This window comes from Notolabrus celidotus, chromosome 13 (assembly GCF_009762535.1).
Source record: "Notolabrus celidotus isolate fNotCel1 chromosome 13, fNotCel1.pri, whole genome shotgun sequence".
Classification (NCBI taxonomy): Eukaryota; Metazoa; Chordata; class Actinopteri; order Labriformes; family Labridae; genus Notolabrus; species Notolabrus celidotus.
The window spans coordinates 5798564-5816517 of NC_048284.1; the positions used below are offsets into that span (position 1 = coordinate 5798564).

Sequence of the window (17954 nt, forward strand, 5' to 3'; positions counted from 1 at the left end):
AAGAAACAGGAGAGCAGAGAGGTTTGTCTGACCTCGTGATCAGTGAGGAGAAGCAGAGGTAGACCCTCGAGGAGAATCAGTTACTGAGGTTAGAAAACATGGCCTTTAACGAAATCCAGGACGGCCCTGATGCTCTGCAGAACAGGATGTTTTATGTCTGCTTGAGTGTAAATTCTGCATCATTTACCTTGTGCAAATTCCTTGAAATCGCTTTGAAACTGAGTCACTCCGTTTTAAAACATCCCTAGGTGTTTTTTTTTCAATCTCACACGAAGCGCTCCAACACTTATCTGTCATAAATCTGGTCCTGAGTGTCTTCAAACACTGTTGGCTGTAAAGTACATTTAGATCCAGAGTAAACAGCTTAAAAGTCCGTGTCCACGAAAGCAAACCCCGAGCGGTCACAGCAGCTGGGGCTTGTGTATCCCTCTGTGAACACCTCATTTCCATCCTGTGCACGGCTGCATGGAGACACGTGCGCCTGCTGTTTCACGCTGCTTTGAAGATGTCAGATCTGCAGCCTGGTCCTCTTTGTTATGTTACATTGTAAAGTGAGGCCAGAATTCAGGAGGCATATGGTTGTTTCTGCGGCGATGGTTTGTTGATTTTTGTGGTTGTGATTCAGATATCGGCCTGTAAATGCAACATTTTCATTGGATTTGACAGAGAAAAGCATGTTTATGGAAAAATAAATCATTTATGTTTCCTTTCCCTGGAAGATAGAATTCCTTCGTTGTTGCTTTTTCCAAAATTCCTCCCTTTTAAGCCCAAATAAAGTTTTGTTTATTCATGTTTTTCAAATGTTAACAGCATGATAGATAGTCCCTCATGTTGTACAGACTTTCAAACACTTTGAAGCACATTTTTCATTCAGGATAGTCAGCTATGTAAATAAAATTGTCCTGACTCGCCCTATGCTATTTGCTCTAGATTCCAGTGCTGACTTAATGCATTCAATGAAGATTTAATTTATATTAAAAACTTCAAGCTGTTTTGTAGCCCCCTTGTGGATCTCTAAAACCACAAATCTAGGTGCAGCTGAAACTGGCAGGACTAGGAACATACCAAAACATAAAGCAGCAGGGTTCAGAGATCATAAAGTCTCAGTACAGTGGAGTTGCAAGTGTTTGCAGACGATGATGTGCTTTGCATTTGGTGTCAATCAATCAATCAAGCAATCTCTATTGATATAGCGCCAGATCACAGACTTAGACTGTACTCAGTGTTATATTATTGCCTCCTACAGACAGGACACAATTTTATATCATCTTAAAGCTGGGGTTGGTAGTCAGATTTAGATACACTTTTTGTTATACTGGTTAAAATTATCTTCATGTCCTGATGGTAATCAATACATAATGTGTTCTTAAAAAAGAGTGAAGAAAAGCTGCTATCTACAGCCGGAGTAAACCTGGGAAAACACCAACCAATCAGCATTTTTTGGGTGCCAAAATTTTAAACCATTCAAATCCCGTCCTGCTGTTCTGCCCGCCTCCTGCCCGTACATTTCCCCGGCGTGCACTCCTCGTCCCCGTCTCCTGCCTCTGCTTCCCCTGACTCTACTGACTGCCCCTCTCGCTCGACCTCGGGCCTGTCCCCTCTGACCCAATGAGGTGCTTTGCTCAGGACTGTAGTCCGGATCAGAGTCTAAAAAGCTCTCACCACGGGGGCTCTGACAAGCAGAAGAATTAATGACATTTAGTAAGTCCTACAGAAAATATATATGTACTGTAGCGTCCATCCGGACGCTGTAGTGATGACGAGCCGATTCGTGAACACGTTGAGTTTTAATAACCGGTTACTGTCGGCCGTGATCACGCCAACCAACAAAGCAACAATCAATGTTTGAATGAATGAAGAACTTCTCCTCTTGTCTCTCCTCTCTCCCGCTCACACTCTCTACACCTCTCCTGATGCCTTCACTAACGGTCAACACTGTAGGAATTAAGAACATCTACACTGAACATGTTTAACAAACAGTAGAGCTGTTACAGTTTTATATGTGTTATAACTTTTCTCCTGATATCGTGTCACCAGTACAACTGGATAATGCTAGCATGATAGCATGACAGTTGTGAGTACTAACAGCAGCCATGTTTGTTTGTGTTTTTAACTTTAACTATGATAATGTTTTGCTGAGGACCGGTTTTGAATCAGTCACCATCATATGGTCGCAAGTCAGCGGCGCTCGTGCATGTGAGCGGGGGGGGGGGGGGGGGGGGGCGTCGTTCTGGAGGAGCTCGGAGCTCGGAGGGGAGGGGTTAGACGGAGTCATGAGGACATGCTACATTCAAATTCATGCTAGTTTTCCGAGACTGCCAACCCCAGCTTTAATCCACCATGATTATTCCACCTTGCAGTATTTACCAAGTTACAGCGGCAAGGACAAACTTCCTTTAACAGGCAGAAACCTCCAGCAGAACCAGACTCATGTTAGACAGCCTCTGTCTTGACCAAGTTGAGGTTGGAGTGGGTGTATTAACCACAGGTGATGCCGGTCAGCTCAACTCCCTTGTTGAGAAACCAGAACTAAAGCTAGGCTGTAAACCGCTGCAGGACAAACTTCCTTTTAACAGGCAGAAACCTTGGACAGAACCAGACTCATGTTAGACAGCCATCTGCCTAGGGTCTTGATCACCCTGTTGGAATTCTAATTAACATGAAAACCTATTCACTATACATTAACTCACATATAACCCAGTGACTAGATATTGATATAAAGATAATTTTATCGATTTTTAAAAATAGTCCTCTGATTCCATGATTGGTGGAAGCGGCTCATGACAGCTGTAAAGTTCTGATCAGCATTCTTGTGGGACGAATTAACATCAGACTGTACATTCTAATTCACAGTCAAGTTAAAATGTAAGCTTGCTTATTTATTATTATTCCCATCAAACTGAAGATTTCCACTGAAGGTGAAGAGGACTCCTGCAGGAATATTTATTAAGACACTGAACCTCAAATTGCTCCTTGTGTCATTGTCAGCTGTTTGTGAATGTGTGAGATTAGCTAACGCTGACACTGATTGTCTCCTGCTATAGCATCCTGTCATAGTTTGGACTCTTGTATAGATGTTTTAGTGTTCTTTATAATTCTCTAATGTGTTACAAGTTTGTTTTGTACAGAGTAAGTTTGTGTTGTCTTTGGAGGTGTTGTAGTGTCAGTGCTGCAGTGACTGGTGGAGGCGTGGTGCAGGTGTTCACTCTGATTAGGGACAGGTGTTTCTCATCAGTGCAATCAGAAGCGGCTCCCAGGTTGGATGGCCGTCTCTGGTGGCCTGTTAGTTGATACATTGGTATATTTTCATATATAAGGCAATTCTTGTGGGGTTTCAACCAATCAGAAGCATTCTGTTCCGTTCTGCTTTTTCTCTATTCTGTCTGTTCCTTTTGGTTCTATTCCATAATATTCAATTCTAATGTTTTTGCAGCAGAGGTGAAATGGGTCTTACTACTCTCCCCAGATTTGATCTGTGTTCAGGATGTCCCTGCTGTTGCTTTTGCTGATTATTAATCACCATTGTTATGGAGTTTAGACCAATCAGAATCAAGTATTTAACCGTCAGGTACTTACAGGAGGTATTGTTGGGTCAAACGAACATGGAGATAAGAGTGCGTGTCCCTTTATAGACCACAAGTCAAATCTTCTCATTACATTTGCCTACATAAGTCACATCTACAATCATTTTCTGAACCCAGCCAAGAATTTTTGATTTCTACGCCTCAACAAACTGCAAGAATTTCACAACATAAACCATATGTTTGATTTTGAAGCTATAACCAAGAAGGTCCATTTGTTTCTCCTGTCATTACAAATGTGCTGAGAATGATAAATGATGATCCATCAGACAGTTGGTCCAGTCTGAGGTAATCAAATGTTGGTGATGACAGCTGAAAACGGGCAAGTGAACGGTGTGATGACAGCTAGCGTTTTTTAGCTAAAAGACTTCAAGCTAAGAGTGTTGTTTCTGTAAAATGAGGGAGAAACCGTTCACCCTCTGAGCGAAGCATGTAATAGAATAACAACTTAAATGTAAAGACCTGCTGTCCCACAGTCCTGCGGAGCGTTCAGGAACATGTTTCATGAACCCGCTCTGTCTGTTTTTATCAATACGGGTCACAAATGTGCGTCCAGCTGAAAAATTGGCCGTCTCATTTGAGCAGTAAATTTATCAGCTCGCTCAGTTTGGAGCCAGATCTCTGATTGAACATCTTGAGAGCTTTTTCCGATGTTCCATTTTTAGATTGTTATTGTAGCGATACGATGGCATTCCTCTGATTTGGCTCACAGTTTTGAGAAATGATTTAATAAAGGGCTGGATACCACTGGCTGGTTTTATTGATATGATATGGCGTTTCAGATTAATGGTAGACAGAATAATGTTAATGTTGTGTTGGGGTATTGTGTTACTGTTACAGAGCACTGTGCAAATATTTTGAAAGTTGTGTTTGCATGCTTTGGTATGTTGATCATTCTTCAAACTTTCATGTCGGTGAAGCATTTTGAATGGAAATGAAATGGATGCTTTCTAAGAAATATGAAAACACCGGTTATATTTATGTGTGATGAACATTTTCCACAAAGAAAATAAACTTAATTAGAAGAGAACACGAAAAACAGACTCCCTACCTTTTAGTTGAAGGAGGAATCAGCTCTGAAGTACATGCTCTATGGCCAGTGATGATGCTTTGGACTAAAACTGACAATACTGACAAAAACGTCCACTTGAACTACTTCTAACTTAGGTTTTAAAGCTCAGGGGACAGTGATATGATGGTCTTAGCCATTGACTGTGCATAAGATAGACAACTGGCCATTATTTTGGCACACTGTGAAATGTGAAGCCAAAATAAGTATGAATAATCAGTTATAACTAAACTTTTGAGAGAAATGAACACTTTGAAATTAATCAGCATGATAAGAACTAAATATGATGACCATGTTTGAGAAAAATATGTATTTTGATTTCACTTTCACTTTCACTCCTACTCCATCTGTTATACTAAAGGAGGCGGGGTTTATCACCTATACTGTGCCCAGCCACAAGGGGGAGCTCTAAATCTTTTGGCTTCACAGTCAGTGAACACTCGTGTCGTCCATTATATGGTGTGCTCCATTCAGTCTTGAAAGTTGGAAGTTCAAAGATGCTTGTTGAATACATCTCCATCTCCAAGAGCTGGCTGCTCCAGTTATCAACAGTAGAAACACTGTACTTTTAATAGTGTTTGTTAGCAACTTAGTGTCACGTTTAAGGCTAACAAAGGAACTGGGGACAAATAAAAAACTTACTTCACACAAAATCCAGTAAAAAGCAAAACACAAGAGAACTGGGAAAACCGGAAACATGGTTACACTCGGGTAAGACTTGACAAGGAACTGACACAGAAGGGAGGAAATAAGTAAGGGGACACAGGTGAGAACAACAAGGCACATTTTTAGACAATCAAAATGGTGGGAAAACACAGGAAGTAAAACTAAAGCAGATACACAGGGAGGAATAACTACAAAATAAAACAGCAAACACCACAGACTAGAAACACACACAAGGATCACAACAGAAGACAAGGATCACCAAACATAACCAATATAGAAAAAAGATAAATCTACAAAATAAAACTGGAAATCAAAGACAAAATACAACAAAGAATACAAAACAAAAGCAACTCATGACACTAAGTCTTGTTTTGTGTAATTAAATGACTCCCACTGATAGTATTGGTGTGTTGTTATCACCTGGTGTTAACTAGGAATGCTTAATACAATGTGAGCTAATGGCTAAACAACTCTCCGACTTTGTTTTCAAGTTGTAACTAGAACGCGGTTGACTCAAATGTGTCTTCATTCCCCGCTTTCGAGGTAAATGGAACGCACCATTAAAATACAATATTTGGTCTCAACACAGTAATTCAACTTCAGTTATCACTCAGTTTGAAGGGACTGCATTTTAACCTAAAAGGTCAAAGTTTAAATCCACTGTGACATCCTTATGTCTTGGAAAACCACTTCTCCGCCTGTTATTCACATCCCGCTCCAGTTACAGAGACTCTATCAACAGCAGAACTGTTTTCTCTTGCCATCAGGTTTGATGGTGAACTTTTAAGACCTCTTGGTCTGTCTCGTGTTTATCCTGCTAGCTCAGACTCAAATGAAAAACAAAAGGTTCCACTCTGAAGAATGTAAAAATAGGCTGAAAACACTGTTCAACAAATCACAACAGCAATCATTTCTCAGTTGGTCCTAATGGGCCGATAATTCTTGATTTTGACAACGCCTTGAACTGCGTGCCAGTTTTCAGATGAAATAAAGAGGCGGGTTAAAAGTTTGGGTTCAAACTATTTTAGTTTGGCCTGAAGGAGAACAAGTGCTTTTGGTTAAACCTCTCTGTGGTATGTGAAATTTTGATTTTGTGCTTTTTATCATCCTCTGCAAGTTCTCATTTCTCAGTAATGTACGGCGTATTGTTGAAGTACCTTATCTGACGTTTCCTGTCACCACAGTGTGTTTGACGGAGCTCCCCACCTGAATGATAAATGATTATAGTTCAGAGCAAAGCAGCAGAGGTTACACGACTCCAGATGTTGCAGCACTGATGAGTCAGTCTGTGTTCTTGGCTATAGTGGATTAACCCTTTCATCTGCAAGATACGATACAACATGAAATGAAACAACACAACACGGCAGGATACCATGTGGCACTATGATACACTACGCAGTGTCATCCTCCACATAATACTGCAGTAATTAGAAATAATAGGAATATTGCACCAATCCTGCTGCATCAGGAAGCATTACGTAACATTTAAATTAAACAGGAGATTGATTTAAAGCTGTTATATTACCATGCTGTATCGTCTGCTGGAGGGCTCACTCGGCGTGGAGAACATGAAATAGGTCAGACAGTTTCTCTATCCTTGTATTTCTAACCCCTAAGCTCCACTTTGAGTGCAACAAAATGCAAAAGGCTCTCGTTCTTATTCCCTCACAGCTGAGTATCATCTCCTGCAGCCGTCTACCAGTGTTGCAAAACCGGGACTTTCTGAAACACTCCCGTGATTGCTGTTTTACAAACAGGAACTGAGGTTGATGGCGCAACTACGCTGCCAAAGGCTCTGCTTACCAGCTGGAGCTGCGTATCTTATTCCCGGATACGATATTATCTGATCAACAACTCTCAGAGGAAGCAGTGTGATACTTACTGTCTGAATCAGAAGACTAATAGACATGTTCTTAAAAGTGACTGATTCTTGGAGTGAATGTTTGATTTATGTAAAGGAACATGGGTATCGATTTACTTCACTCAGGCTCTTAACCTTTTGTTCACTATTTAACATTTTGGCAAAAAGCAAGATAACTTTTAAAGAATCAGTTGTCTGCCTGAGAACAATTTCAGAGTTCAGCTTACTCAATAATCTTCACCATTTTCAGCATGACAATGACTACCTGCTGAGCTCCATTATGTAGTTTATTTCTCGGCGGCGGAACACGCCAACTATGTCATACAGTTTTTTTTCAAAATGTTCAGCCCTTTACAAACATCATTCGAGGAACTGCAGTTCAATCAGGAGAGACACAATTTGAAGATTAAAGGTTATTTATTACAACTTAATGAATAATGAAACTTGACAGAAATCTTTGGTGTAAGGACTCTACGGGGATCATTTAGTGAGCATAGGATGTGTGAATTTGGCAGCAGAAGAAATCCCCCTAGAGTCCAGACACTGGTGGTGGTGGTTGATGAATTCTAGGAGTTGAAGACTTGCAGAGACCAGGTGAAGATGGGGAGGTGGAGGGGTGTGCACAGTCAATGCAAGAAGGAACTAGCTGGAGAGAGAGCCACATTTAAAAAGACAGCAGAGAGTTGACCATAAGGGCGTGCCACTGAGCTATTGGATGCCGCCGCTGATTAACCAATGACAGCTCCGGAGCGTGCAGCTGGAAGCGGGTGAGCTATTGAACGAGGGAGAGGAGAGTTAAACAACTGCTGTGATTGCTTTATAGTCTACCTGTCTGAACCATGGACTGTAAATAAAATGGACAGCGTTGCTCCGCCTCTTCCCGTTGTACGGTTCTGAAGCCAAAAAATCCCGCTCCTGGGCGCCGCCATTGTGCAGCCAGAGCCTGTGAAGCCACTGTTACAAGCTCCGCCCTACAGCGTAGCGTCACAAGACGCTGTGTGTCCTTAGAAGTTTCCCTCTACGGCGGCTGTGAATCAAAGGAAACCCCGAAAGTATATCCCCGTTTTTTAAACTCTAATAACTAACGAAAAAGAAACTTTTCAGAAAAAAGAGGCCTTGAACACAAAACAGTTGAATACTAACTACATATCACCACAGCATACGGATGTGAGAAACATTCGTACCACGTGTATTTATTTTTTAAAGTTTGACTGCTCCCCTATTCAAATGAATGGGGGAGAAGGATTTTTTGACCTATACTGCAGCCAGCCACCAGGGGGCAGACACACTGCTGAAAGCTTCACCACCAGGGTTGCATCCGGCTCCCTTGGTCTGAACTTTCGCTAGAGCTACATTTCTTAAGGTTTCTGCGTTGGCTTCAATTCTCGCGGCAAGAGGTTGCAGCTTGTTGTAAGCAGGAAGCCACTGCAAGCCAGTTATCAATAGCAGCCTGTGAACAGTACCATCAGCGCCTGATGCAGGGGGAATTTTGGCTTCACATGTCTTCAATGGGAGCCGGTCGAAATGCAGCGTCCATTTTTCTTTACAGTCTATGGGTCGAGCTAACAAGGGTGTCACCCAGACTGGGGATCCTGCCTGTGGTGAAAACAAACCTAAAGTCCCAAACCTTGAACTTTTTCTAAACCGAACGCTGACAGTTTCACAGTGTTTACCTCATATCCACAGTTATCTCCAGTTCACTTGTTGCTGAAACTCTGTCAGGGGTCATATGTGTTGTTTTTGGAGTCACTGGCAGCAGACCTGTGAAGTTGTAGGGTTAGGTATTTAGGTTTGAGTACATGTTGGAAAAGAAGGAAAACAAAAGTTCCTCACAGCTGCAGACGTGTCCTTGACGTGACCTTCTCATGACAACATGTTACCTAGAAGGTTTTTACTTCAGTAATAACACGGTACAAAGACTCTGTTCTCTACATACCTCAACATAAAGACATCAAGCATGTATTCAAAAGCTTCAGGATGTGTTTGTGTATACGGTTTCTATTGTTTATGACCAGTGTATATGGGACACCCTCATACTTCAGCCTGTGATTAAGCTACAAGCAGCTTCAGCCAACACGTTTACTCTCTCTGGCTGCAGTTGTATCGGTTTGACTGAACTCGAGGGAGCGTGATGCATGAACGAGCCATGAAGGGAAACACTGAACCTGGACCGCTGCTGTTCGAGTCCAGATGTGATTCTTTTTCCGGCCTTTCAAAGGAAATTGGCTGCCCCATTGATCATCATGCACACTGATGAAGAAAACTTTTGAAGTCACTTTTTTTTAAATCCATTTCACTCCACATTTGGAACCGCAGTCTTTACTGTAGCCCGGGTCCTCTTTGAGTGCACCGTGAAAAGGAATTTCCTCAATTATCACTGGGGATTACTTTTCAGGGTCCTGTTTTTGTCCCACTCACTTTTGTTGTTTCAGGTTGATTTTCTTAATGAAGTCTCTGAACATGAAAATGTTGATCCACACTCAACTCGCTGCCTTAAGTGATTACCTTACAGCAGCAGCAGCTGAGTGTGGTGACTTGTGCCTGACCGGCTGTGTTTTTGTTTCCTTGAATCTGCCTTGCCTCGCCAGGCTTCACTAAGTCTGCCCGGCCTTATTTGACTAGAAAGGATCAGAAGTTTATTGCCATGTAGGTTTCTCATATACAAAGACTTACTCTTGGTATATTGCCCCATCATAGTCAAAATAAATCTCCCAGGATCAACTATGAAACAAGTCTGTCAAATGTCAAGAATCTGAAGTATGAGATTAACAATGACAACTGCAACAAACCACCAGTCTGTGCTGAGGGTCTCCACCTTCACCTGCTCAATAAACACCAGACCCCCGAGCCTGTCCCTGTGAGTAGTATGCCCACAGGATGGCAGCTTCACATTGTTCCTTTAAGCTGAGCCTGAATGGGCCCCATGGAGGAAATCCCACTAGATGTTCAGTGGTCTGGCTCGAGTGCGGGGGCCCAGGTGTCCCTCTTTCCAGGCCAGGTGACTCCTCTCCCTTTGTGCCTTTTAACTGGGGTCTATGAATGCAGCTTGAAGGCAAAGCTTTTGATTTGTCAGTCGATCTACATTACAAGCCATTTAATTGGTGACTGCTAGAATAATATGACAGAAACAAGTGGCTAAATTTGATTCCTTTGAAAGGTGTCTTGGCTCAGCCTTACGGCCAAATTCCAACAGATCCGTGTTCGGTCCGTCTGTGATCCATCACGGCACTGGATCTGATAGGTTTCTATTCTAGTCAATGTGTTAACTTCCACTGGATCCGCTCTGATCCGGCAGGTCGGAGTCCTCCGGATCAGATACACAAGACTTCTATTTTTGCCGGATGCCGGAGCACGACGCATCAATCCCAACAGAGCAGATGGAGCGGGACAGGAAGTCAGGCACCAAAACAAAATGAAAACATCCGGTTAATTTTCAGAATAAAACACTCTGTGTTATCACCAGATCGTATTTCACTTAACTACAACAACAAACCGTCATGATGAGCGGAGCCAGGCCTGGAGTCAACAGGTCAGAGGTTTTCAGAGAACCAGAAAGACAACATGGATGAGGAGAGGAGGAGGAGGAGAATCCTTGATTCAGTGATTACAGTGGGAAAACCTCGATCACATGACTCCAGCTGTCCCGGCGGTCCTGCTCCGTGCTCCATTCTGAAAAGGCAGCCATAGGGCGTTGACGGATGCAAACACGGATCTGGTGGAAGTCTGATGTTAGTGTTGCGTTTGTCGTTGAGAAATAATTCCTGTTGTTTCAAAGTATTGACCAATCAGAATCTAGTATTTAACACAGCCGTAGAGCAGCCCTGCTCTGTCCGCAGTGGGCCGGAGAGGAACTGGACATGGATCTGGTGGAAGTCCGATGTTAGATTAGAGTAGAGTCATTAAGCATTTACGTCAAAAAGAGCCCAATGACGTATTTTGGGCATCTTGGTTTGGATGCCTCCTTTAGAGGGATTTCCAGGTGTGTTCAGCTCGGAGGAGACCCTGAAGGTAGAGAGCCTGGTGGAGGGATTGTACATCTCATCTGGCTTGGGAACACCTCAGGATCCCTCTGGAAAGCATTGCTGGGGAAAGGGATGTCTGGGTGGACTTGCTCCGAACTGCTACAGAAAGGCATGTTCCATCTTAAAACAATAAGGGCTGCAAGAAGTTGAAAAAACACACAGGAGGGAATTAAGAAAATAAAACTACTGGATTAAACATTGGTGGTTGTTTTTGCAGACCTAAGTTAAGGCTGCAAGAAGTTTTACATTGCACCAGTTGGCCTAGCAGTTTAAGAGCGCCCCCATGAGGCTGCAGTTCACAGAGAGCGATGGTTCGACTCCTGGCCAAGACCCTTTGCTGCATGACATCTCCCCCTCTCTCTACTCCCCACATTTTCTGTCTCTTCAGCGTTTATTTTGCATTTTATTCAGAAAAGTTTCCCTGGAACTGTCCTTGAACTTGATATCATGGAAAGATGATATGATACAGCACAGAGGTCTCTTTAAAATGTAGTAAGCATGATCACAAAGTGTCTTTTAAATTCAGATCTTTCACGCTTTCACTCTTCTTCACAGGCACTGGTCTGATCTGGATGGATGACGTGGCGTGCACAGGAGATGAGGACACCATCCATCAGTGCAAGTTTCCTGGTTGGGGCAAAACAAACTGCGGCCATGTGGAGGACGCTGGAGTGACCTGCATTGTTTAACCTCCAGTAGACCTGATGCTAACAGACTGCGGAGTGTCTCCTTTAACAGTGCCTTATATAAACTCTTAAGAAGCAACAGGATGCACAACAGCCTGCCACAGCTGGAGGATCACTAAAGCAGAACGTTGTCTATTAACCTGCGAGAATCCTCCGTGTTGTGCATGAAGGAAATCTGCAGCTTCTTCAGGATCGAGCACATGATTGTTTATTCTCTACAAGACTGAATGAGAGGAGCGGAGAAAGCGCACATATTTCCAGACTTTGCTTTTTCTTACATGGAGAAGATCAATGACAGCGTCTTCAGACTGAAGGTCAAAGGTCGGCTTTTAGAGGCTCATCCAGGGTCAGGTTTGCTGTTTTGACCTCCAGCTTAATCCAGCCACTTCATCATCACAGAGTTTTCTGTCGTCAGCCGTCGTCTCTCACGATGCAGAGGAGCTGAAAGTGCACATAAAAAAAAAACAGACGAGACTGTGTCAGAGAGAAATGTATTTTCACTTAGAGGCAGCTGCTCTTCACAGTATTATGTAGGAATGGCTTTGAGTGATGCTTAACATACACAGTACTGCTTTATTACCTTTATCTCATATAGCATTACATAAAAAACAATGTTTTGGTGATTTGCAGGTTAAAAGAAGTCAGACTGGAGTTTAAACTTGTCTTTATTTAGGGTCAAATTTCACATTTTTACAACTTCTTCTCTTTTTGATGTTTTAAAGGTGCCCTATGGAACTTCAGGTAAACAGGAAGTTTTGCCATTACACCTTTGCAAAACACATTTTTAGAGTATTTCAATTCATGCATCGGTAACCACACATCCATGACAGTTGTGTTTCCTTGACTTTGTTGGCAAATAATTAATTTGTGGGCACAACAACCACAAAATATCACGTAGTGTCATTTAGGTATGAAAGTATCATTTGGAACATGTTCTTTCTGCATTCAGATTACAGACTGTATAAAAACATGGACAGCTTAACAGTTGCCCAAAAGTGAAACCAAAACATTCAGAGCTCTTCCTGGTGACAGGCTTCAGTATATGTCTTAAAACCTGCTTCCTCCATTGTAGCAGATGGAGCATGAGTCAAACTAGAAAATTTAAATACACTTCAATTTTTTCTTAAACATGCTTTCTGTCAGAGCAGTTATCCCATATCTATATATATATATATTTTTTGCCTTTTTATTGATAGTACAGCTGAAGAGAGACAGGAAATGTGGGGAGTAGAGAGCGGGTAGTAGAGAGCGGGGAGGACATGCAGGCGACCACTGCAACGAGGACTGTAGCCTCTGTATGTGGGGCGCTTAGACCGCTAGGCCACCAGCGGCCCCTATTTATATTTAATTTTAATTAGTTATTTGATTCTAAAAAGAGGGGATGGGACATCATGATTGACCATAAGATAAATGTTTATTTTGGTTACTCCTGCTCCACCAGGGCTACATGTCAGCCCCCATCGCAGTGGCATTTTGGCTTCACTTCTCTCATGGGGAGGAGATTGATGCAGGCAGTCCATATTAATATATGGGAAATGTTGTCAGTTGATATACGAACACAAAAGGCTACACTTTATAAAATGCTGACTTGTGTCATCTCTTGTGTCCAAAAAGTTGCATAGCATACCTTTAATGAAAGTTGTGAAACTCCTTCAAATATTTTCTCATTGTAGACACAGATGACTTAAACATATAGATTCATAAATGTATCTTTAGTACATCAAAGCTTAATGTTGTGTTTGGACTTGCAGATTACGCCCGTTCTTTTCTGTGGTGGAGACCAAAACGGAGCTAAAAGTAGACATAAAAACAAATCCAGTTAATTCCTTATGTTGTTCTTTTTCTGCTGCTTGGATGAATTGGCAAAGGGTGACTAGTTATTAGCTTAAGAAAATGTACAAGGTGCATATATATTCTGGCTTCCTTATATGTTTTGCAAACACAATTTAATTCAGCTTTGTAGAGTTGTTTTAATCTCAACATCTGACGTCTTTGAGCTTGCAAATCACCAAATGAGTTTTGACTTTGTGCCTTATATTTTTATAGTGAAAATGAAGAGAAATCTGTGACTAACATAGAGATCAGAAAGGGTTATTATCTTTCACTGCAGTTGACAGATGAAGCAATCACGAAGGAGAACAGATGAGTATAAACAGATGGATGCATGGACGCCTGCCCTGCCTTGCTCGATTTACAGCGGCGGGTCTGCCGGTGTTTCCTGCCAAACGTTGGGTTGTTCTTGCATTAATGTGGAAGTGTATGCACACACACAAACACACCACAATCCAACCATAACAGACTACAGTTTTATGCCTCTCTCAGAGGGGTTTAATCTTTATGAGCTGCCCTCAAATCCAGAAAGCTGGTACCTCCCAAGTGTTCGCTTCTTCCTCTGATCCAACACACAGACATCAGGAAAAAAAGATGTATGAAGGAGTCTGTCTCTTTACCCAGTCATGTTTTATATTTGAAGAGGGAAAACATTTTAGTGCACCTTAAAATCTGCCAAACTCACAAACCTCACATTTCCCCCCCGAGGAGCTGTAGTTGAATTCCCACTGTTTTTATATTCTGGAGTGAAATCTGTCCGAGTCAGCTGTCCTACTTTAAAGAAGTCATGAATGGATTGGCCCGCTTTCTTTTCATAGAATTAATCTGCACACATGATGTCCGTTAAAGTGCCCATGAAAGGGAGGGATATATGTTTGGATGTGGATTTGACTTTATAAGGCATTGCAACCACAAATTACTTTCTCTACCTCATGTTCAAGCGCCTCAGTGTTTGTGTTTGGTTTCTGTCTGAAGCCGCAACTTAACCACGAAAGATTACAAACTTAATGAGGGAAAGGGAAATTTTTAAAAAGGGGAAATGAGGTGAGAAACCAGATTCAGACAGGGTAAAATACTGCAAACGTTATTTGGTGAAGTCACTTAGCAGCATCTGCAAAATCACAGACTTTTGTGTAAGTGTAAGTGGTCTGTGGCTGTGTCTTAAATCACATTGTGCTCAAAAATTCCCCTTTTGTTGGTGCTGACTGAATTATGAGTGAGAGTTGTTCTACCCTACAGGCAAAGTTAAAAAGCAGCCATTACTGCAGTGGCATCTCCCTACAACATCAGTGCGTTCTCATGCAAACTGATGTGTCTAATTTTCTGCTTTTAATATAACTCTCTCTTTAACTCTACTTCTAATAATGCTGTAAAGGATATTATGTGGCAAATTACAACAAATGTTATCCTCAGACTCTTTCCAAACAGAGCAGGTCTAGACCGTACTCTATGTTCTATTATTAACAAAGACCCAACATCAAGACAGGATCAGATCCAGTCCCATCTTACAGACAGGACTCAGTCTGATCTCATCTTAATCCACCATTAACAGAGCACTTTGCAGCATTTAGCAAGTTACAGTGGCAGCAGAAACCTCCAGCAGGACCAGACTCATGTTAGACAAACATCTGCTGATACCGTGTTGGAGAGAGGGATAGAGGGAGATGAAGAGAAAAACAGATCTAATGGGGAGACCATAGTTGTCGCCGCTGGAGTCTGGCACGTCCAAAACATCAGGCCGTCTACGGCAGAGACTTTGCAGCATTTAGCAAGTTATAGTGGCAAGGACAAACTTCCTTTAACAGGCAGAAACCTCCAGCAGGACCAGACTCATGTTAGACACACATCTGCTGAGACTGAGTTGGGGTTGGAAAGATGGATAGAGGAGATTGAATAAGTGAGACGGATGGTAGTAATCCTATCCGCTGGCACGTCTGTGTAGCCGCTGGCACGTCCGCAGCAGCAGGCCGTCTACAGCAGAGAGAGGACGTAGATATTCTTAAGTAGAGAATAAGTTAGTCATTTTGTTCCTCTCCTTGTGACTTGTAGGCGGCCTTTCGTTGTTTATCTCAAGGCAATGAATAAAATGGGCCACGTCCTTATCATTCCTCTACTAGCTAGCAAGCTAATTAAGCTAAGTGAGAGCTGCGTGTAATCATTGCAGTCCAGTTGAGTTAGCAAAAATATGGAAAATACGTGCTTCAACTTTTATAAAATTGCATTCCCTGATGCAGCTTGTAGAAATAAGTTGTATTTCACAGCACTTCATCACAAACATGTGGCGGATGTTTACATCTAACGTCTTTAATCCAATAGGCAGGAGACAGATAAGTCACCCGGTATGGGGTAGTGAATGAGAGTGTGATTTCAGACACAGCCTGTATGTCTGGAAATTAAAGCTCCTGCAGTGTTGCCCTAAACCTGCATTTATGCTAACGGCCAGCAGGGGGCCACGTTGAGTCAAACTGATGTGAAGTCTACAAGAGAACAACCCTTCTTCTCTTGATGTATTGCCACAGTAAATACTTCTGTACTAACTTTTCAGGTCTTAATAACTCCCTTTAACTCTTCTCTATTATCATAGTTTTGTTTCAGGAAGCTAAATGTTATGTGTAAAATACAGCAGCTGATGGCGGCAGAACCTCCAGCACATTTGATTAAAGAGATTTCAACACCCATTGTCAGACTCTTTGGCGACTGAGTTCTTCAAATATGAAGATTAAGTCATGAGAAAGAAATTAAACCCCCTGAAAATATGTCTGGTATAACAGTTAACCATTCTGTCCTCTATGATGATGATGAGGGGGCAAGATAGCGCCATCCTGAGAGCATTATGTACATACAAACAGTGCTCTAACACTGTGTCCAACACTCAAAAATAGGCCTCCTTTTTCATAAGCCTTGTTGGAAAATGCCATTTGATCAAATAAAGATGTGAAGGAGAATTCATGAGGACTTGGAGGACAAGTTCAGAGTGATACGACTCCAGAATAATCCCATGACTATATTTCAATCTGCACAACTTATTCAGAAAATATGCAACTTCATCCTCGGAGTATTTTACACCAAGTGCACTTAACCGCTTAATTGTGTCATTTTTTACAGTGTTGATTTTCAAAGTGTTGATTTCAAAGCATACCTGCTTGTACAAAGACCTTACAGTGCTGCTTTGGCATTAGTGTATTCATGCGTGTGTGTGTTCTATTACATTGTGCTGGTCATAACACACATAAGGGCTCCAGAGCTAACAACATAGATCAATGATTACGTCAAGAAGATACTTGATACACTGCTTCACTTGGCTTACACCTTTTGATTTACGTGCTGTTGATTTGTACCACTAAATGCTGTATATGCACTGCTGGAATAATAAAATGTAGATTTGTTTAAGCAGGTGGACTCTGTTTTTCCTGATAACACTGAGGTGAGGTGAGACTCAAGATGTCAGCAGGTGAAGAGGGATGCAGGAAGTCGGTTTAGACGTGTGTGTGCAAAGAGAGAGTTACACACATGATCAAAAGTAGTGAAGCATGTGGATGTGCATGATGACTGACAGCTCTGAACTTAATTACAAGTATGAATGTTTCCACATGTGAGGCGGACGGAGGGAAATGATTGGTTGAGAGATCACCTGTTCTTGCTCACACATGGCAGACGGTCAGAACAAAGACCGTGAGGCTGCTGTGACCCGGGTCAGCGTGGTTTTACTTTCTCCTCCAGGAAGATTTATGTCTTTTCATTTAATACAGTAAAATGTTCAAATACAGCGAGCAAGTGGGACTACTTTTTTTTTGCACGTGGTGATGTTTAGGTGGAGGTATATTTCAGAAACATCACATCCTGATTTTATCAAATCTAATTTCAGAGACATCTTTGACAGTTTGCTTTCACTTTTTATTTACTGATGTTTTACAAGGATGTGTGTGGGTTTTAATCATGTTACAGGATCTTCTCAACAAATTACATGAAGCTGCAGTCTCAAAGGTCAAGACTGATCCTCCACTAGTCTGTCAACACCAGTAAGAAGGACCACACAGTGAGATCAGTCTCTAATTTCCTTGAATGCCAAAGAAAAGACACTGATTTTTTACATTCCTAATTTTTTATGTGTAATGAAACAATGTGCAGACATACAGCATGTGCACGTACACACAGCATGTACAGACCTAGGCTATTAAAACAAATCCAATACTGTCAACAATAAGTTGCTGAGGTGCGAAATGAGGAACTGTTTCAGGC

The 17954-nt window shown here is 41.9% G+C and overlaps 1 protein-coding gene across 1 annotated transcript in view; it reads left to right on the forward strand.

Moving 5' to 3' along the window:
- scara5 (scavenger receptor class A, member 5 (putative)) overlaps positions 1-17105 on the forward strand; it is a 127653-nt gene extending 110548 nt beyond the window's left edge. The window contains exon 12 of the mRNA XM_034698974.1: positions 11755-17105. Coding sequence (XP_034554865.1) covers positions 11755-11888 — 134 coding nt within the window. The 3' untranslated portion in view covers positions 11889-17105. The remainder of the gene's footprint in view (positions 1-11754) is intronic.
- Positions 17106-17954: the final 849 nt, after the last annotated feature.